Raw genomic sequence first — 22527 nt, 5'->3', positions numbered from 1 at the left:
AAAAATTACTGAAAACGTAAAACTCATTAAGTGTGAATCGGCAAAAAAAAAAAAAAGATTACTTAGACATTTCAAATTTATTCTAACCCCATAGCAGACCACATTTTATTTATTATTTATTTTTAAATTCAGTACATGTTTGTTCTTTATTTTGAATGTTTGTAATACGATGATTGACAATAAAAAACAACTTTTTATTGGATGTAGCCTACAAAAGAAATTAAAAGTGCAAAAAAGCAGAAAAATATTTAGCCTACTATTACTTTTATGATTATTATGATTATTATTATTAAATATATCTACGTCACTTCGTGGCGGTGAACATCTGAAATTCATTTAGATTTCTTCTTAAGTTAAAGTAAAATTAAATAATAATCGCGATTGTCTGTTCTTTAGTTGACATCCATTCTACCACACGTTTTCAACTCACAGATATATATTTTTTGTCACAGTATCAATCATTGTGCGTCCATCTTTCCTTTGGGCCCTAAATGCAGCATAGGTCAGGATGAGTTCAGGCACCACGCTGTCTTCACAAAACACCAACAGGTGAGCTCTTTATTCAGCCTTTTCCTTTTAAAAGTTACTCGATGGAACCAGTGATCGACTAATGATTGAGGTGTTTCTACTTCAGCGAAGGTAGCTCGACTTACGACTTATTTTCAAATAAAACATAAATTACCGCCAAACTTCTGGCAGCGAAACGAACCGCGTCACGATAGCTAACGTTAACGTCAACATGTCAACGTCAGTCAAACATCGAATATTACAAATCTGTTTTCGTTTGTTACCTCGGTAACCGGTAACGTGTATATCGAGATTCCAGTTTATATGAAACATAATTAAAACGGTTACATTTCTTAATAATCAGTGGTGGAATGTAACTAAGTACATTTACTCAAGTACTGTACTTAAGTACAATTTTGAGATATTTGTACTTTACTTGAGTATTTCCATTTTATGTTACTTTATACTTCTACTTCACTACATTTTGAGGCAAATATTGTACTTTTTACTCCACTATATTTAGCTGCCAATTTTAGTTACTTTTCAGTTCAAGATTTAACATAAAAACATAATTAATATGAAATGTTTGCTAACATGTTTTAAATTGAACATCCTAAGAGTATATTAAGTAGTAAAATGAGCCCTACCTTGGGAAAATTAAAGCGGTCCGTACATAAATGCATAATATAATCAAATGCAAAAATGCAATTAAATGCAAAATAATAATCCAACAATATATTTTTAGAATATATGAAACAATCTGAGTGGGACTATTCTGCATAATGAGTACTTTTACTTTTGATACTTTGAGTACATTTTGATGCAGATACTTCTGTACTTTTACTTCAGTAAGTTTTGAATGCAGGACTTTTACTTGTAGTGGAGTAATTTCACAGTGTTGTATTAGTACTTTTACTTAAGTAAGGGATCTGAATACTTTTTCCACCACTGTTAATAATGCAGCATCAATTCTGATTGTTGAGAAAGTTTTAAATGCAATATTTTCTCAGTGGCGTACAGCTAACATCAGCATAACAACACTTTTAGCCAGTGGTTGAAAAAATTATTCAGATCCCTTACTTAAGTAAAGACTGAAATTTTTCCAAGTCCTTCATTCAAAACTGACCGAAGTACAAGTACAGAAATATCAGCAAGTGTACTTAAAGTATCAAAACTAAATACTCCTTATGCAGAATGGACCAATTTACACATTTATGTTAAATCTCAACCTGAAAAGTATCTAAAGCTGTTAGCTAAATGTAGTGGAGTAAAAAGTAGAATATTTACCTCTAAATGTAGTAGAGTAGAAGTATTAAGTTACATAAAATGGAAATACTCAACGTACATGTACCTAAAAAATTTACTTAGTTACATTTCACAACTGACTATAGCCACTGAAAAACAAGCTCTTGCTCCTGTATTCTATTTTTTTAGAATTTTGCATATAATCCCCTGTTTTTTCCTCCCATTCAGAAATAATTATGGCTACAAATAAAGTGGTTATTGAAGCCCAAAAGCTGGACTCCTGCAGGACTGCAGGAAGAGATGGTGACCCCTCTGTTCAGGTCAAGGTATTACAGGTTCCAGCCAAATGTGGACCATTTACTGTTGTACCACCTCCACCCACTGCTGCAGGTGACTCTACCTTTGCTCCACCTAAAGTCATCCCTGCTGGTCACGGCCACCAACCTACCCCCTCTCCAGTTTCGGCCCAAGGGGGTCAGACGTCCTCTTCTTCTGTCATGGTGCTAGCAAAGGGGGCCACACCAGGACGAGTAAGTGCCAACAACCAACCACAGGTTACAAAAGTAGCTTTAAGCCAAGTGGCCTCCATGAACCAGGCCCCAACTCCAGGAAGGACGGTAGTGATAACTGTACCGAGGGCAGCAGGTCCGCAGCCGGTCACTGTGACCCCTCGGCTGCCACAGACTGCCTCCCCACATCTCCCAGCCAATATCCAGATACCACCAGGTGAGCTTCCACGTGCCCCAGTTTGTGGTCTAGATTCTGGTCCTGATTGGTAATAAGACAAGATAAGATATGACTTTATTTATCCTGCAGTGGGGAAATTTAGTTGTCACAGCAGTTCAAGATACAAACACATAGATATAGAAAACGGAACAAAGATTATAAAAAAATAAGACAAATACACACATTCTATACATACATTTCTGCTATTTGGCGTTTATTATTAATATATATTTTTTGTATTTGTTTTGCTGAAAGTGCTTTTTATTTTATTTTTTTTACAGATATTGCACATTGGAGAAAAATATATTTTAGCATGTTAAATAGGTTGTAGCATGTAGTATGAAAAATCAATGAATAAATATATGCAGAGATATACACCGTATAGTATAAGTGGTATATAAAAAAAGACAGAAGGCCTAATGTGGTCGGATGTAAACATGTTGTCATTTGTGTTTCTATAACCATTGTTTAGAGATTTGTTGCATCTGGAATTTACATTTTTGGATTCAGACTGTATGTTTAGTCTGTATTACTGTTTAAATGTCAGCCATGAGCTGTGTCTGTTATTTATGCTATCTACTATTTATAGTCCTTGATGTACAACTAGGTACATATGCTTAACCAGCACTCTGGACTTTCAGGAAAAAAAACATTAATTGATTTTAAAAAGTGTTGTTTTTTTTGTCTCCATTTCTGGCAGGTATGATGTTGATCCGCAGTGACAGTGGTCAGCTGATGCTGGTCTCCCAGCAGGCACTGGCTCAGGCTCAGCAAGGGCAGAGAGGTGTCAGTGGTACGCCTCGAATACTGGTCTCACAGGTATGTGTGATCAGCTGCTTGGATTTAATTTGCTACTAAAGGGGGAAATATGTAGTGGGTTACCTCACTCACGTGGTCTTAACTAGCAATCATGTCTGGAATCCAGGTCCAAACTGCATCAGCTGGGAATAAAAGTAATGAGAAGGTGACAACCATCAGGATGACAGCCCCTCCCAGTTTCCAACCAGCATCAGTCCAGCAGACAGCTGTGGTAAAGGTACAAGAGCTGCTGTAACTGTCAGCAGGTCCTATAGTGTTTGCTCATGAGCATTTTAATTCATTTTCATTTATCCTTTATTTATTTTTCGAGGAATCATTAAGGGCAACCCCTCATTTACAGTGATGTCGAGAGCTCAGAGAAAACACAATGAAGAACAAACAACAACAGACAAAACACTTGAAAACATTAAAAACAGTTACAGTGAAAGGCAGAGTCATTAATAATCAAAGATTTAAAATCAATGATCTACATCGGTTTGTGAACACTTTAGAAAACCGTTTGTCGGTGAACAAAGTTTGTCGCTCGTCATCTACAAATGCAAGTTAAGACCGCCATGCAAAGTAAAAGCCATATATCAACAACATCCAGAAACGTTGGACAGATGAGTCCACATTCTACCACAAAACAATGGTCATAGTGCAATTCAGAAACCAGCTTCACTTGACACTATTTTGTTCCTTGAAAGAGCCAGTAAATACAACGACAGCGTAATAATATTACAATGTGCTGCAGCCGACTGTCATTGTATTTTATGAGAAATCTTGTGTTTTTCAGTGGAATGGGTGATCTTTTAGTGTACATGTAATTTTGAAGAGTAAAACCTTGTAGTATCATGACCTTGGCAAATCAATAATGGCATGTAACAAGTTTAATTGAACATTTTACCACGATTAATGAACAATATTTTTGTGTTTTGCACTCATAGTTCACTGAAAAGGTCTGTACTGTAAATATGCTCAACTATTGAAGCTTGGATATAATTTTCTAATGAAAGAGTGCATATCTTTGATTTTAAAGAAATTAGGGGAAACGCACAGATGAACTATTCATGAACTGAAATCAAAGCATCGTTTGAAATGAAGACATCACATTTTAATTTTAAAGTAATAAAAAGTTCTGAAACAGTAGGAAATAAATAACTTGCATTTCTTGCAAACAATGGAGAACTGCATAGCAGTGTTTCTGTCACAGAAATTTGCAATTTGCATTTCCAATTGTGGAGTTATTTGGACTAACGCAAACTAACTATAGGTGTAAAAATGTCCTTATTTGCATAATCCCACAGTGGCTGCAAGTGTCACCAGTATATGTGGCCTGTTACTGCAGCGTTGGTCTGTTTGACTATATTGTGTTGTTCAGGTGATTGGTGCAGCTCCTAAACCAGCTGTAACCCAGAACCTCGTTGTGTCTGAACGGGGGAACCCTCCTCGCAATCAGGCTGTTGTTATGGAAACCAAAAAGGAGCCACAAACCACAGTTAGCCAGGTGAGTCTAACCAGTTCCAACTCTGACCTTTGTTACTCAGTTTAGATCTCACATATTTGTATTTCTCCAAACCCCTCAACAAACCCTGCACGCCTTGTTGTTATGGATGTCTTATTGTTGTGTTCAAACCACTGAAGTCACATTAATATCTTTTTTTTTTGTATTTCTTGCTGACCATCTTCCTTGTACGTCTTACCACTTAATATGAACATTTTTTCCGAGGATCTACTTTAGATCCTACCGTTTTACTCGGGACAATAGTTTCTTTAAGAACATTCTTTGTTTGAAAAGTAGTTATAGCTATATAGCATCCAAGATGGCTCCCATATAAAATCTATGAGAACCAATATATCTTCCAAGCCACTTAGAAGGTCAATCTTGGTGTCAAAATCTACATTTTCTGGGCCAAGGAGTTCTTTAAAGCGATTGAGAATATCACTAGATGATTATTTGATCAAATAGATATGTTTATTTTGGCCATGTATTTACGGCATTTCCAACTCAGTTCCTAAGCGGTCAGAGATATATTAATATCGGTCATATGCAAGAAGGCATATTGGGATTGCACAGATCTTTGTGGTTGTAAATGTAACAAATAATACATGTGAAGCTAATAAAGTTCAATTAAATGTATGCATGTTATCCATTTTTCAGAATCTCATAGATTTTATATGGCGCCCATCTTGGGTCCGCCATATTGATGTAGTTGCAAGACATGCAGAATAGGTGGGTGCATATATGGGGAAAAAACCCTAGCTACCCCTAAAAAATTATAACAAAAGGATTCTCAGCTGTTTTTTGTAGTATTAGATGTCCTCAATAACATACTTAAAGTTTACCAAAATCAGACCACTAGAAAGGTGTCATTTTCAAGATGGGCAGGAAGCCACCAACACTAGGCAAAGCCATATGAGAAAGGAGAAATCTGTAATTACTGAAGGAAACTGTAAAGTGTCTGTGGTGCAAGGTGCTCATGCAGGAAGGCTCACTGGAACTGACCAGATCTTTGTGGTTGTAAATGTAATAAATAATACGAGTGAAGCTAATAAAGTTTAATTAAATGTATGCAATTTATTCATTTTTCAGAATATATGCACCGTATATGGCCTATATTAATGAGTTGGAAATGCCGTAAATACATGGCCAAAATGAACATATCTATTTGATCAAATAATCATCTAGTGATATTCTCAATAGCTTTAATGATTCCTTGACCCAGAAAATATAGATTTTGACACCAAGATTGACCTTCTGAGTGGCTTGGAGGATATATTGGTTCTCATAGATTTTATATGGTTGCCATCTCCGATCCACAAACTTGATGAAGTGGCTCCCATCAAAAATTGGGCAATTTTCAAAAATTTTTAAACTTTTAGTATGTTTTTAAGTACATCTGATACTCCACCGAGAATAGTCTGTGTGCATACTAACTTCCACACCAAGTGCTCAAGCTGTAAAGACTGACAACTACACCTTGAGGTGGACAGCCAGTCCACGCCTTTACTTGAAAAGTTTACCAACTTTTTTGTGTCACAGCTCTTTGTCAATCAGATTTATTACCACTGAGAAACCTTGTGTTAGAATTTTTTAGGGTTAAACCATATTTCCACCTGACTAGAACAAGAGCTACCAAGACAACCTTTATTAAGATTAGTTATTTACTGGCATTTTGTCAACAGGCGGCCCTGGATAGTGTGAAGAAGTGCAAGAACTTCCTGGTGACTCTGATCAAGCTGGCCTCCAGTGACTCCAGATCTGCCAACATGGCTAACAATGTCCGAGGACTGGTCCGGAGTCTGCTGGTACGTCTGTCCTCTTCATCATCATCATCACAGGAGCTGCCTTCACTAAGTGGAGTAGTGGAATAATGAAATCTTCTAAGGGGACACATTGTGCTCCTTTTCAGGTTCATACTTGTATTTGGGGTTTTTACTTTAACTTGTTTGAATGTTTTAATGTTCAGAAACACACTTTCCTCATGCTGTCTGACTGAAAAGCTCTGATTGGACATACAGTCATGGAAAAAAAATATTAGACCACCCTTGTTTTGTTCATTTTAATGCCTGGTACAACTAAAGGTACATTTGTTTGGACAAATATAATGCTAACAACAACAATAGCTGATAAGAGTTTAATTTAAGAGCTGATATCTAGACATTTTCCATGGTTTTCTTGATAATAACCAAAATCATTACCAATGAAACCATGGAAAATGTCTAGATATCAGCTCTTAAATTAAACTCTTATCAGCTATTTTTGTTATCATCATTGTATTTGTCCAAAAATGTACCTTTAGTTGGCATTAAAATGAATAAAAAATTGAAGAAAATAATGGTCTAATAGTTTTTTCCATGACTGTATATGCATTCAAGATACTCTGATAGGTGGTATATTTTAATCAGTCTGCATGTAACATGGGAAGAGGAGGCAAATCTAAATAGCTTGTTGAATCCTGTGTTTTCTGCAACCCACAAAAAAACTGACTGTGAAATAAGACAACCCACTTTGTGGATTAGTAAGCAGGGACAGTAATCCTGGACAGGTCGCCAGACTCTCACAGGGCCCACAGCTTCACAATCTCATTCACTCCTATGGGAAATGTAGAGTCATCAATTTAACCTAAGCTGCATGTCTTTGGACTGTGGGATGAAGAGTTTTTCATTATGTCCTCTTTAAATCCTTAAGTTGTCTTATTATTTTTAACTTCTTTGCTGGTCATCTGTCTCGGGTTGGAGGAAAACTAGTCGTGCATGTATCAGATCTATTTCTGTGAAGAGAATTGAAGATGTTTTGTTAAAAAGCTACTTTCCAGAAATCTCTTTTTTTTTTTTTTAAAGAGTTTTGAATATTTTGTCCCTGTTCTTCTCCACACACAACCTATTAGCTCTTTTGTTTCGAACATAAAAAAGTATTAAAAATCTAAAGTATTTGTCCTTTTTTATCCTGCAGGAAGGGAAACTAGAAGCAGAGGAGTTTACAGAACAGCTTTACAGTGAGTTGAAGTCGACTCCGCAGCCCTGCCTGGTGCCTTTCCTCAAGGTGACCAAAGATCCAACAACACATTGTTACCTCCTGAGGTATCATATCATATCGATAATCTAACCTTAGTTCTGGACCTTCAATATTTGGATCAAGTAGCTTTTGCAAAGTACGGCAGGTAGAATTTAGAAGGCACCACCTGTTATTTCTCTGTGTTCATTCAAGAATTTGTGTTTAGGTAAATGTAAGTATGGGATCTGAATCCGTATTGGCAGATTCCCAATATTGAAGAATCCTACATCCATGTGTTCATGTGTTGTATTCTGTAATGAATCATATGAGCATGGTATCTTACATGTCTGAAGCATTCAGGTGGCTGTGGTCTGCGGTATCTGTGGATTCTTTTGAATGTCAACTTAAGACATATCTGTTTAGACAGCCATTTAGTTGACTATATGTACCTGGTCAACTAGACGTCTAGGCTTTAATTATGTTTTCTTGATGTATTGTGTTTTCTGTGTTTGCCTGTATGTTGTTTTATGCCCTTGTAAAGCACTTTGTGTTTTTTTTCCTGTGAAAAGTGCTTTATAAATATAATTTACTTACTTACTGATTACATGACTGCTTTCCACTTATCTTTTTGTCTTTGCTTCCAGAAAAGTCTCCCTGCAGTGCGTCGCCTCACTGCAGACCCCCAGTTATTTATCCAACAGGCTGCAACTTCGACCCGCACATTCAAAACACCGTCTACCTCTGTGAAGCCCTACAGCACAGACACGGGACAGAACCTCAGTACCGGCCAGCAGGTAAAAAAAAAGTTAACAGGTTAACCTCAATTTTAGGAATATACTGGAGATCCTGGGGAGGGGGGTAATATTTAGAGAAAAAAGTCACAAATATATGAGAAAGTGGCAAATCTACAAGAATAAAGTTCCAGATTTATGAGAAAAAAGTGGCAAAACTATGAGAAAAAGTGGCAGATTTATGAGATTAAAAGTGGCAAATCTACAAGAATAAAGTAGCAGATTTATGAAAAAAGTGGCAAATCTACGAGAAAAAAAGTGGCAAATCTATGAGAAAAAAAGTAGCAGATCAATGAGAAAAAAGTGGCAAATCTACGAGAATAAAGTAGCAGATTTAAAAATTGGAAAATATACGTGAAAAAAGTATCAGATCACTGAGAAAAAAGTGGCAAATCTACAAGAAAAAGTAGCAGATCAATGAGAAAAATGTGGAAAATTTACAAGAAAGAAAGTCGCAGATTTATGAGATTAAAAGTGGAAAATCTACGAGAAAAAAAGTAGCAGATTCATGAGAAATAAGGGCCAAATCTATGAGAAAAAAGTGTCAAATCTTGGAGAAAAAAAGTTGCAGATTCCTGAGAAAAAAGTGGAAAATCTACGAGAAAATTGTAACCCTATAATCCTTTAGTGTTGTGAGTTGGGATGGATGGATGAATGCCTACGTTGAAATTTTGTCTGTCTTTATTTGAATCGTTCTGTCTTGTACTTGCAGGGAAATTAAATCTCTACTTGGTACAATAAATCTAATCTCAGTGATTATCCTTCATACGCAGGTTAACCAGCAGCCTCGAGGAGTGACTGTGAGACCCGGGGTGACTTTAGCCCAGTCCAAAAATTACATCTTTAAGAGTAGCACTCCGAAACACATCGTGGTGCAGTCAGAAAAACACTTCACAGGTAACAGTTAGAGGAAGGGAACTGTGATGAATTACGAGGCAGTGGACTGTAGTCATACAATTTCAGCAAATTTAAATTTCTAAATCTCAAAAGTAGTATTTGTAGTAGTAAAACTGAGGACAATGGAGTTAATTGACCAAAATATATCAACAAACTAGGACACATACTTGACTCAGTGAAATAAAATACTACTGTTTGATTTTCTTTTTATAGGAATGTTTTCAATGAAGCAGCCCTTCACTCAGGATCCAACTCGTTCTACCAAATTAGCATTCAAGGACAGTTCAGGATCCTACAGGTATAGTAATACATACAGTGGATTTAATTAGACTCCAGTTAAAGTGTTGCAGGTTTCAAGTTGAACAATTCTGTAAATGTCACTAACATTTAGTCAAAGTGCAAAGCTGTCTGACCTGCACATAACAGCTGTCTGTCTGTCTGTCTGTCTGTCTGTCTGTTCACTTGTGTGTCTGTTCACTTGTCTTCTTGTCTGTCCACTTGTCTGTCTGTCAACTTGTCTACTTGTCTTTCAACTTTTCCATTTGTCTGTCCACTTGTCTGTCCACTTGTCTGTCCACTTGTCTACTTGTCCACTTTTCCACTTGTCTACTTGTCCACTTGTCCACTTTTCCACTTGTCTACTTGTCCACTTTTCCACTTGTCTACTTGTCCACTTGTCCACTTTTCCACTTGTCTACTTGTCCACTTTTCCACTTGTCTGCCACTTGTTTGTATGTCTACCTGTCCACTTGTCTGTCCACTTGTCTGTCTACTTGTCTGTCCACTTGTCTACTTGTCCACTTGTCTGTCTACTTGTCTGTCCACTTGTCTACTTGTCCACTTGTCTGTCTACTTGTCTGTCCACTTGTCTGTCCACTTGTCCACTTTTCTGTCCACTTGTCTGTCTACTTGTCTGTCTACTTGTCCACTTTTCTGTCTACTTGTCTGTCTACTTGTCTGTCTACTTGTCTGTCCACTTGTCTGTCCACTTGTCTGTCTACTTGTCTGTCTACTTGTCTGTCCACTTGTCTGTCTACTTATCCACTTTTCTGTCCACTTGTCTGTCTACTTGTCTGTCCACTTGTTTGTCCACTTGTCTGTCTACTTGTCTGTCCACTTGTCTGTCTACTTGTCTGTCCACTTGTCTGTCTACTTGTCCACTTTTCTGTCCACTTGTCTGTCTACTTGTCTGTCCACTTATCTGTCCACTTGTCTGTCTGTCTTCCAGAGAAGACGATGACATTAATGATGTAGCCTCCATGGCTGGAGTCAACCTGAGAGAGGAGAGTGCCCAGATCCTGACCTCTGTGGTTGGCTCTGTGGTGCAGTCGTGCCAGGACCAGCCCTTCCTCTCCACCAGCCCCATGCTCAGCCGAATCCTTCGTACAGGTATCAGCTGCACTCAACACTTTATTTGACATTTTGATGAAGCATTCATCAAACTCTTGTGACTCTTGTGACTGTTGTGAAACTTGTGTGTTAGGCCAGGCACTGGGAGTGACGGATATCGGTCCTGAGGTGGTAGCTCTGGTTTCTCACGCCACACAGGAGTTTCTCCGCGGGCTGCTGCAGAAGCTCACTGTGATGGCAGGACACCGCAGGCCGGTCCTGAAGGTACAGCAGACCGACCCTGATTCAACCTCCATACTGCCATAGGAAGGAGGGAGTTATAAGGGCCCGAGCAATTGGTCTGTTTATTATCATTCCCTTAAATTAATCGTCTATTTGGGGGCTTTATCATATTCATAAAGTCACCATATTTGGAATATAATTCAATCTCCACTGAAATTTTTGTATTCTAGTGATCGCGGGAATGGGTGGGGCAAAATGACTCAGTAGCGCCCCCTGGAAAATTTCAACAGAGCGCCACCCTATGGGTAACATTCACGTAAACAAACGAAATTTAGTACATGTATGTATCATGGGGAGACCCACCAAAAAGCCTCTTGGACCAATACCCAAAACTCAACAGGAAGTCGGCCATCTTGGATCGAATATCGCACTTTTCATAGTTTTTCGCCATTTCCACGTTGCATACTTTAACTCCTCCTACAGATTTAATGCAATCGACTTCAACCTTGGTAAGTACCATCATAAATTCCTTTGGGATCAAAAGTTATTAAAATCTTTACTGAATGTCACACTGTGTGGGCGCAGGCGTGGCGGCAAAATATGGTATTTTGCCATAAAATACAAGATTGTTATAACTTTGCCATACTTTGTCCGATCTATCCAGAATTTGTCATGCATGATGGGCGGAGCAAACGAATTAGGCAGTCTCTGCTGAGTACACTGACACCTCATACAAGTCTCTCCGACAAACAGTCCAGTAGTTCAGTGTTGGACCCTCCTCATGCATGACAAGTTTGAGGGAGATTGGACAATGTATAGTGAAGATACAGCAACTTCGTGTATCATGGCAAATGATCAATATTCGCCATGGCACCGCAGCAACACGGTTAAACAAAAACTAACCAATCTTCATCACCAAGCATCAACAACATCTTGAGGCCTTTCTGACCAATTCTGAGATCTGGTCAACTTGATCAGAGCAGGACATCACAATATAAAGCATGTGTAAAACACGCTTCTTCTTGTACCTGATTATGTCTCAATATTTACATTTCGATTTTTTTGTTTTAAAAACTTGAAATGGATCATTAAAAATTAGACGTTAGTTTCTTGTAACAACAAGAAGTAGAAAGCTTTTTGTGTCATGGTGGAGGCCTGTTGAAGACTGTTTTGACATCATTTTTTTTTTTTGTCAAAATAAATCTTAAAGCTGCAACGCCCCCATGGTGATGGTTTGCATGTGTTTTTTGGGGGGGATTTGTACTGATACTACATTTGCATTTGTGTGTGTGTGTGTGTGTTGTGTGTTGTGTGTGTGTGTTGGGGGGCACCAGGAGGACCTGTGGCATGCCAAAGTGACTGATGTTCGCTCCCAGCTTCGCTTTCTGGAGGAAGTCGAGAGCTTGAAGAAGAAGAGGAAAGATGAAGAGGAGAGAGAGCGACTCCTCCGTTTGACCAGAGTAAGCAAGGCTAGGCTCTTGTTAGACTAAAACCATTTATTATTTTCCTCTTTTGTAAAAAAAAAAAAAAAAAAGTATGTATTTAGGCTAAAACAAAGCTTAACAAGTTTTTAATGATATGGGGTATGCCTTTAAAAGGATAATAGCTTTTTTGTCAATTTCATCTGAAACCACTGTCACTATTTCTGCCTACATTTAAGTAATTTCTTCTGACTAACTCAATGTCTGTATGATTGTGATCACAGAGTCGCTCTCATGCTGAGGATCCACAGCATCAGCAGCTAAAGCAAAGAGCCAAAGAGGTGTGTATGTGTTTTATCTTGGAGACAGCTACTGGGAGACTCAACCATACAGTCTATGTATAGTCCAAAAGTTGTGTATAATTCTGCTGTTGGGGGGGAAACACTCCTACCAATCACAATTGTCTTGTGTGGTCTATACCTGATAAATAATAGTACTTCATCACATTCAGAAACACCTGTCTCTGTCACCTAATACAATTTAACAGCAGCATAAACTGCAAACAATCATACAGTTCAATCAACAACTCTAAAAAAGGGCTGCAACAAAGCTGAATCTTATTGCCATCATTAAGTTTGGATTTATTGACTGATTTATTAGACTGAATTAGTTTTTGTTACCTAATATTTTAACCCTTTATCGGGTGAAGAACTTTATTTGGTAACTTCAGTGGATATCTAAATGGGGTCCCCATGTCTCTCTGTGAGGTTGTAGAACCTCATGGATTTCTTCCAGCTAATCAGCAAAGATCAGGCTACGTTACAGACGGTGACACCATGACATCTGACCAATCAGATAATAATATAATAATATTAACTTTATTGACCTTTATTGAACTTTTTTTCTCGTAGATTTGCCACTTTAATCTCGTAAACTTTTTTTCTCAAAATATTCCCTAACTTTCAAAAACTTTAAGCTTCACTGCTCTGATTTTTTTTTTTTGAATGAAACATAAAAAAAGTCGAACTTTGCAGCGTAATTTCGACAACTTCTCGACACCATATCCTGATGCACACGGTGCCTAAAACTGAGCCTGCTACTGTTGGAACACTAAATATTGATACTCAGCGGCCATGAATTGATATAATATTGCCACGCAAAATATCACAATACTATGCTGTATCGATTTTTTCCCCCACACCTCTAATTTTTAGTAATGATTAGTATCCAAGTATCTTTTTTTTTGACAACCATAATAGAAACAGTAAAGTAACTCTTACAGTCTTTGGACATTCTTGGACATTTATGTCTGAATCAGCCACACACACAGACTCATAACACCCGTTTTCTATGTGAAAGGCTCTTGATGATTTTCAGTTCTGTGGGCCAGTTGTGAGAACTCTTTAAATCGCTGCTATTTTCCATGCTAATTGTTAATTTAGTAATGCAATAGTGTGTGTAATGTTTTTCGCTGGCAGGCCAGAGAGAAGAGTGAAGGAGATGAAAGGCACCGGTAGCGGTTTGGTCATTTGTGTAGGCAGTGAAAGCACACAGGGCTGAGTCGCTCCCAGCCATAACACTCACAGGCGTTTCTCCACTGCAAGAAAATCTGTTCATTTACATGCCCTGCTGCCACCACCCCCACAAACCCTCAACCACTGCACCATACACTCTCTCACAAAGCTTGAATAGGTGTGCTTAGTTAAGTCCCAGATCACTGTGTACAGCTGTTTTAATAGTACAAAGGTGCTCGTTTACATCATTGATCATTTCACCTTTATTTATTCAGGGAGGGCCAATTGACAGCAAGCTCTCATTTCCAATGGTGCCCTGATTACAGTACAAATACAATTCAACACATTACACTACATATCCATTATTATATATACTCAACAGAAGCACAATAAATTCAATGAGCACATGCACATTCAGAAATCATAAGATCAATAAGAATGTCTTTAAAATGATTAAAAGGAATCGGTGTATCCAACTGAAGCTGAGACAGTAGATTATTCCATTTAAAAGGAGCGAAATAAACAAAAGCGAATTTCCCTACCTCTGTTTTAACAGCAGGGATATTAAGAGCCAGTGGGTTATGTGAACGAGTGGGATAGTTAAAAGATCGCTCCAGGCAACAAATCATTGAAGGAATAGCTCGACATTCACCGTCTGTTGGTTATTGATCCTCTCTGATATCTTTACAGTAAATTTGAAGCTTCCGCCAGCTACCAAAGTGTAATAAAGTTTGTCATTTAAGGAATTATTTGTTTCCAACTGGACTCCCAGCACCAGGCAACCAGGGGGGAAAAATCAATACAGCATAATTTCGCAATATTTTTTGCGCTGCAAGATTATATTGATTCATGGCCGCCAAGTATCCATATTTAGCATTGCGGCATTCCGTAGCAGCCTTAATTTTTAGGAATATACTGGAGATACTGGTATACATATACATATGGAACTAGAAGATCTAAGGAATCTATAGGCTCCGTGTGCTTCAGGATATTGTGTCGGAATTTGTCGAAATAACGCTGCAAATTTCGGCTTTTTTTTATGTTTCATTAAAAAAAAATCAGAGCAGTGAAGCTTAAAGTTTTTGAAAGTTTGATAAAATGTTGCAGTTTTTGTTGTCCATACATGTTTGGTGTCAGTTCAGTTCAGTTTGACTGAATACTTTGTTGGTCAGTCTGTGGGTTTGACTCTCATTGTGGAGAAATGAAAAGACTAAAAATGAGATAAATAGACTGAGAATTTTCTCTTATTGGACAAAACAATTCTTGATTGGATTTAATTTTGTGGACACAAAATGCAGTTAAATTGCAATATATTGTATCACAATACTCATCATATCGCAAAATAATTAGAATCGCAATAATATCGTATCATGGGGCCTCTAACCAGTACAGACATCACTGTTGAAGTCACTGTTCTCAGGTAAATATTCAAGAAATAGTCTTGCACATATAATCCTGTTAAATGCTAAGTAGTGATTTTTTTTTTTTTTTAGAGGTGCTGGTCAAGTTGACTTTTTATTTACTGATATAATTATAATATAATCCTTTTCTTTTCAGTTACAACAGTTAGAATTGGCTCAGCTGCAGCAGAGAGAGGCCAACCTCACCGCTCTGGCTGCCATCGGACCTCGCAAGAAGAGACCGCTGGAACAGATGGAGAGCCAGGTGGGTCCGTGTGCTGTGTGAGAATCAGAAAAGCACCTGTTTACCTTAAGGACTGCAATGAGAATACAAACTACTAGAATAGATATTTCACATTTAAATCCTATAAAGCAGAGAGGAGATGGCAGAATTATGTCAGGAAACACCTGTGAACAAAGTGTTGTTTCGTTAAAATGAGCACTGAATGGAAAAAAAAGCAATGTTTAAAACTGGAGGTTAAAAGAGAGAATATTTCTGGGGGAAAAAGAGGAACTTGATATATGAGAAGCTGTGTTACTGATGAGTTAGTGCTCTGGAAATTTACATTATACTGAACATGGAGGAAGTGTTGAAATCGCATCATCAGTAAATTAAAGGGAGATCAGAAACAGGGAAGCTTCAAACTTTAATATGACAAGATGTACTTAGACATGGAATATATGAGTAAAGATATGCCTCTGATATTGGCTTGTTCCAAATAAATGTGATTGAATTTATTGTTTTGGTTAACTGACCACTATTTGAGCATTTACAGTATTTCTGTTTGCTCATACTAAAATACAGGGTTCGTACGGCTGCTTGAAATCCTTGAAAATGCTTGAATTTAAATTTTCAAGGTTTAAAAAGTGCTTGGATTTTGGATAGAGTGCTTGTAAATGCTTGAAATTCTTACTGTATTTCTCTTGCAATCTGACTATATCCATCTATAGACTATAGATAATCACATGTTCAATGTAAAAAATAATGAGTAGCCTATCTGAAATGAAGACCGTTCCTCCTAAAAGTGTAATACCATCGCTGTTAGTATGGTTAAGTGAAATCTCCCCCTTTTAGTATGTAAGTACTCATCTAAAACATGCAATTTACAACCGGTGTAAGATACTGGAAAAGCTTGAAAATTTACCTTTAAAGTCCTTGAAAAATGCTTGAATTTGACCACTGCTAAAGTGTACAAACCCTGAAAATATGTCGTCTAAACAGAAGACAAAGGCCTAAATTATGTTGCTCTGATTGCTATAAACATTTAAATAGTACTATACTATCTCTGTGTTAAACTGCTATTATGTGTCTTGCACAGTGACAACCAACTAAATTCATGTACAACCTTGATTCCTAAAAGGATTTTTATAAATATGCATATTCTGGATTTGATGTCAGCAACAAATATACCTCAGAAGGCTCAACTGTGCATGGATGTGGTAAAACACTAACAATTTCGGAACATTAGAAAATATTATTTATGTCAGTAATTGATTTCAAAAAGTGGAAATTACACATATATAGATCCATTACACACGGAATGAAAAATTTCATGTCTTCATTTATTTAATTTCTTCTAATTATAATGATTATGGCTTACATTTAATGAAGACCTAAAATTCAGTGTCTCAAAAATTTTAATATTACGAAAGACCAATTTTAAAAACTATGTTTAATATGGAAATGTTGGCCTCTGAAAACCATGTCCATCTATATGAGTCAAAACTTGGTTGGGGCTGTTTGACTTGAACTACTGGAAATGGACTTTTCCATCATATTCTAATGTATTGAGATGCACCTGTACATGTAAAATGCAAAATTTAAGCCATACAGTGGATAAAATAAGTATCGAACACGTCACCATTTTCCTCAGTAAATGTATTTCTAAAGGTGTTACTGACATGACATTTTCACCAGAGGGTGGTAACAACCCAAGTAATCCAAACATACAAATAAATTCAGAAATGACCTTATGTGTAATAATGTGAAGGCACCGTTAATAATGAAAGGTACCGTATAGGTTTCGGAGCAACATGTGCTTCCAGGGACGGCCCTGCTGCTTGATTCAGCAAAACAATACTGAGCAACATTCTGCAGGTGTTACAATAGCACGACTTCAAAGGGAAACCGTGCAGGAACTGGACTGGTCTGTCTGCAGTCACACCTGTCTGTCACTGAACATGTGTGGTGCATAATGAAACACAAAACACGCAGCAGAGACCCTGGAATGATGAGCAACTGAAGTCGTATATAAAGCTTTTTTTAATTGAAAATAGTTTTGCTTTCAAAATCTTCAACAATTATTGTCCTCAGTCCCTAAAAGCCTTCTAAGGGTTGGTATAAGAAAATATCATGTGACACAGTATTAAACTGGAACTTGTTGCAGGCATCAAATTCAGAATTTGATTCAAATTGCAGGGGCCGTAGCGGACTCAATTTTAGGAATATACTGGTATCATATCAAACGAGAAGATCTAAAGAATATCGTGTCAAGAAGTTGTAAAATAACGCTGCAAAGTTAGGCCTTGTTTTTATATTTCATTGTGATTTTTGAATGAAGTGGTCATGTGACCTCTGACGTCATGCTGTCTCAATGAAAGTAGGCTCTCTGGGTTCCCACATACATAACATACATGGCTGCCTCCCAATTAAGTACACGCCAAGAAAATAACAATCCAATTTCTTTCTTCATTTGCAAAGACTTGAGGCCATACAACATTGTTGAAAATGAGGGTTAAAAAAAGACTGAAGTGAGATGAATAGAATTTTCTCTTATTTGACAAAACAATTCTTGATTGGATTTAATTTTGTGGAAACAATATGCAGTTAAACAGTTATATCGCAATACATATTGTATCACAATACTCACTGTATCGCAAAATGCTTAAAACGATGCAATAATATCGTATCATGTATTGGGATAAAATCGTATTGTGGGGCCTCTGCTGATTCACACCTAATAGATGTTGGTTTCTTATAAATGACTCGCCACAGAAAATAGACAAACACGATGCATTTCCTGCTGGTTGCCTCAGAAACAACTCGAAGCAAGACAGCCATTAATGTTTTGTATCAAGGAAAAAGACCAAAAGACAGACCAGGCACCACATTGAGACCTCGCATATCTTCTGAACACTAAAGATAAAAAAAGGGATAAAATAATGGGTAACGCTTTATATTAAGGTCCTTGTAATAACCATTAATTAACAAGTAATAAGGCCCTTGTAAGTCCTTACAAGATGCTTATTAACATTATTGTGTGTTTATAAGCTTATATAAGTGTTAATAATGGCATTACAAACACCCATTATGTCTTTGCCATGCCTTTATTAATCTTACTTGGTTTGCTTATTGATATTAAAATATACTTTATTGCTCATCTATTATAAGTTAACTATAAGTTAACTATGCTTTTTGCAATTACCGGATCTAAAGCGAGAACAATGCCTTATTACTTGTTAATTAATGGTTATTAAGGACCTTATTATAAAGCTTTATCAAATAATGCAACAATGGTTGTGCAGCCCCAATGATGGTTGGAAACTAAAAGAAACGGTCATACTTTCTATAAAGGCTAAGACAGGCTCATAGCTGTCCACAGTGTTAGTTTAGCTCATTGAGTCTTTAATTCTGTGTGTGTTTAAGTCTTGGCCCTGCAGGCTGTAGGTTTAAAGATGAGGACGCTCTGTTAACTGCACAGACTTCCCACTGCCTTTGAACTCCATTACCCAGCGGAGCCGGCTGCCTGACGCATCCCTCGCTCTCTCTCCTCTCCTCACAGCCACAGGGCTTCCTCTACCTCTTCACAGGCTTCACCTCAGCTGGCCCAGCACACACTGACGACACAAATTGTGGTGGAGGGTTGGAAAATGTGTTTGGATTGGAAGCTGTGTTGAATTTTTATCTTGGCACAGTTTTTTTTTTTTTCTTCAGTTTTGTCTTATCTAATATAGATTGTATCTGATATTGATGTTGTTTCACTTCAGAATTATTTAAGGACTTGGTCGACTTTTGTTTTTTGGCAGACATCAAAAGTAAACAATACCTTCTTTGTTTAAAAAACCCACAATAGCCTTTAGAGGTGTGAATCAGCAGAGGCCCCACGATACGATTTTATCCCGATACTTGATTCACGTTACGATATTGTTGCGATTTTAAGCATTTTGCGATATGGTGAGTATTGCGTTACAATATATTGTGATTTAACTCTTTAACTGCATTTTGTGTCCACAAAATTAAATTGAATCAAGAATTGTTTTGTCAAATAAGAGAAAATTCTCAGTCTATTCATCTCACTTCAGTCTTTTTATTTCTCCACAATGAGAGTCAAACCCACAGACTGACCAACAACTATTCAGTCAAACTGAACTGAACTGATATCAAACATGTATGGACGACAACAAACTGCAGCATTTTATCAAACTTTCAGAAACTTTAAGCTTCACCGCTTTGAATTTTTTTGAATGAAACAAACTTTGCAGCGTTATTCCGACAACTTCTTTGCATGATATCCTGATGCACATGGCCTATAGATTCCTTAGATTTTCTAGTTTCATATCATACCAGTGTCTCCAGTATTTTCCAAAAAGTGAGAAAAAAAGTGAAAATATTGACAGCCGTTGGAACGCTAAATATCGATACTTGGCGGCCATGAATCGATATAATATTGCCATGCAAAATATCGTGATACTATGCTGTATCGATTTTTTTCCCCCGCCTCTAATAGCTGTGACTTGACTCAGCAAATTCCATTCACTGATGAAGCCAATGAGATACGGTTGAAAGCCCTGGTAAACGTTTACGTGGACTTTCAGTATTTTGTCAAACTACTGTTCCCTAGGTCAAGACTGTACTTTTCATGAGTCGTATATCTAATAGATTCATAGCTGGCATTAACTTTGCTTTATTTAGTTTACCTGCATTGTGTGTGTGTGTGTGCAGGTGACTCTGCTGCCCAGACATGCTGTCCCCAGAGTGACCCGGGTGATGCTGAGGGATCTGCTGTTGTGTTTGGAGCAGGACCACTTCCTCTGCCACTCTCTCACTCTGTACAAAGCTATGCTCTGATGACCTTCACTCACTTCCACTACTGTTAAGTATTGAATCAGCCTGATAATAATATGCATGCTGATTTTTTGTTTTTGTTTGATCCTCAGATGTTTTTGCACTTTGTTTCAGTTCTATCACAGTTTATTATGTTTTCAAAGAATCTAGTGCTGGTTCAGTGATGCTGGTATTTAAAACACTACCTGTTAATGGGATTAAAAAACAATAAAAGATAAGAGGATCTAAGAAGCACTGCTGTTTACTGAAAAAGTGTTCTAACGGCGTTGAAAAGGATGACATCTCAGGTTTTCATTATTCTGGTGAGTATAATTTGACACATCCTGATATTTACTGTGTCTTTGCTTGTTTTTAGCGTCTTGGGACGATAATGTAGGTCTGTTGGCCCACCTCTTACAGTGCATTAATGAATATAATATAATATAGGGGTGGGTGATATGGCCCTAAATGATTATCACAATATTTCAGGGTATTTTTGTGATAATGATATTCTTAACGACATTACAAAATACTGATTTTTTAGTCTTTGTAAATAAACAAAAAAACTTTCAACAAAATATAAATCAATCACAAATCTAAAATGTAGTGTAAAGTGCAAATCTCAATAGTTGCCAAATACAAAAAATTTACTCTTGACTTGAGTGTTAGCAAATAATAAAAATAACCATCTAGGGGGATCGGGGGGCATGCCCTCCTGGGAGAAAATTTTGTACATATTTTACTAAAATGCATCAATCTCGTGCACTTTGAGAGCTAAATGTCGCAGTAAATAAATTCCAGTATCACTGGTGTACTGAATGATATTACTTTTCACAGGCTAGGGAGCCACTTTATTACGCCACTGTTTATGTCTGTGTATGTCTCCGCGCTCTCTCACACACACACACACACACACACACACACACACACACACACACACACACAGTGGCCTGTAAAGCATCAGTGAAAAATGAATTGCTTGACCGAAAACCAGCGGTCCATAAAGGTGTATTGTCCCGTGCGGAGCCGGAACCGAACGGTTCGGTATTTTACCATGTACCATTGCATCCATATTATAAATATTCGATAATGTAAAATTGCACATTGTCAAAACGAGGTTAACGATATTATCCTAGACGATATAACGCCCACTTCTGCTCATGCGTTGCCCTGGCTGTGTGCTGAGGTTTCATTGTCTTGTTGGAAGGGGAACCTCCGGCCCAGTCTGACACCCTGAGCGCTCTGAACCAGGTTTTCATTCAGGATATCTGCTCCTTTCAGCTTTCCCCTCAACCCTGACCAGTCGCCCAGTCCCTGCCACTATAAAACACTCCCAAATCATCATGCTGACACCACCAGTGGTGCCTGGATTCCTCCAGACAGTTGAATCTTGAACAGTTGAATCTTGTGTCTTTCGATCAGTAGAGGCTTTACTCTGTCCTTCGCCATAAAACCCAGATTGGTGCAGTGTTGCCAGTTTCCACTCTGCTCTTGGGGACCATCAGTGCGGCAGAACATTTTTCTGAGCCTTCTCCAGATCTGTGCCTTGACAGTCCTGTCTTGGAGCTCTGCAGGCAGTTCCTTTTGACCTCATGGCTTGGTTCAAGACCAGAACTCTGAGACCTCTTTCAGTTGGTCTTTAACAGGAGGCACCCAGGAGGCATCCTTATCAGATGCCCAAACCACCTCAACTGGCTCGTTTCAATGCGAAGGAGAACATGTCCTAGACTTTTTATGTCTGTTCAGACACAACATTGGTTTCGATCTTCTCTCGCTCTAATTCTCAAAATATTGAATTTTCCCATAAAGTTTTGAACTGTTCAGACACAGTGCCACCACAGCATGAGGAAACATTGCAGATTTGCATTGTCTTTTAAAATTCTTACTTATGGGTTCGTATTTATTCATCATTAAATTATCTCACAGTAATTATGCAGTACAGAGAAACATGATATATAAATGGCTTCGGTTGCTATTTCATGCTTCTTTACAGACAAACCCCCAACTTGTCCAATAAAGCATATTTGGAGATGATATAATTTCGCATGGAAAAACTTTGAAATACTCCCTGTATAGATTTGTCGTCTCCCACAAACAAATATACAAGTTCTTCC

General features: G+C 37.7%; 1 protein-coding gene across 3 annotated transcripts; it reads left to right on the top strand.

Annotated features, from left to right (window-relative positions):
- Positions 1-426: 426 nt before the first annotated feature.
- Positions 427-20668, top strand: taf4b (TAF4B RNA polymerase II, TATA box binding protein (TBP)-associated factor). 3 transcript variants are annotated; one of them, XM_059341187.1, is made up of 16 exons: positions 427-549; positions 1981-2478; positions 3179-3297; positions 3404-3514; positions 4658-4783; positions 6463-6585; positions 7733-7822; positions 8419-8568; positions 9339-9462; positions 9676-9760; positions 10691-10851; positions 10946-11076; positions 12369-12494; positions 12740-12796; positions 15527-15634; positions 20312-20668. In XM_059341187.1, exons 2-16 carry the CDS (start codon positions 1989-1991, stop codon positions 20435-20437), a joined length of 2127 nt encoding a protein of 708 aa, XP_059197170.1. In that variant the 5' UTR covers positions 427-549; positions 1981-1988; the 3' UTR covers positions 20438-20668. The 3 variants fall into 3 exon arrangements, with proteins under 3 accessions (XP_059197170.1, XP_059197169.1, XP_059197171.1); XM_059341186.1 differs by lacking the exon at positions 427-549 and adding an exon at positions 559-639; XM_059341188.1 differs by lacking the exon at positions 427-549 and adding an exon at positions 759-802.
- The last annotated feature ends 1859 nt before the right edge of the window (positions 20669-22527 follow it).

The sequence above is a fragment of the Centropristis striata genome, chromosome 9, assembly GCF_030273125.1.
Source record: "Centropristis striata isolate RG_2023a ecotype Rhode Island chromosome 9, C.striata_1.0, whole genome shotgun sequence".
In the NCBI taxonomy this organism is placed as follows: Eukaryota; Metazoa; Chordata; class Actinopteri; order Perciformes; family Serranidae; genus Centropristis; species Centropristis striata.
The sequence above is the reverse complement of the archived record's forward strand: the minus strand, read 5'-3'. Positions and strand labels throughout refer to the sequence as shown.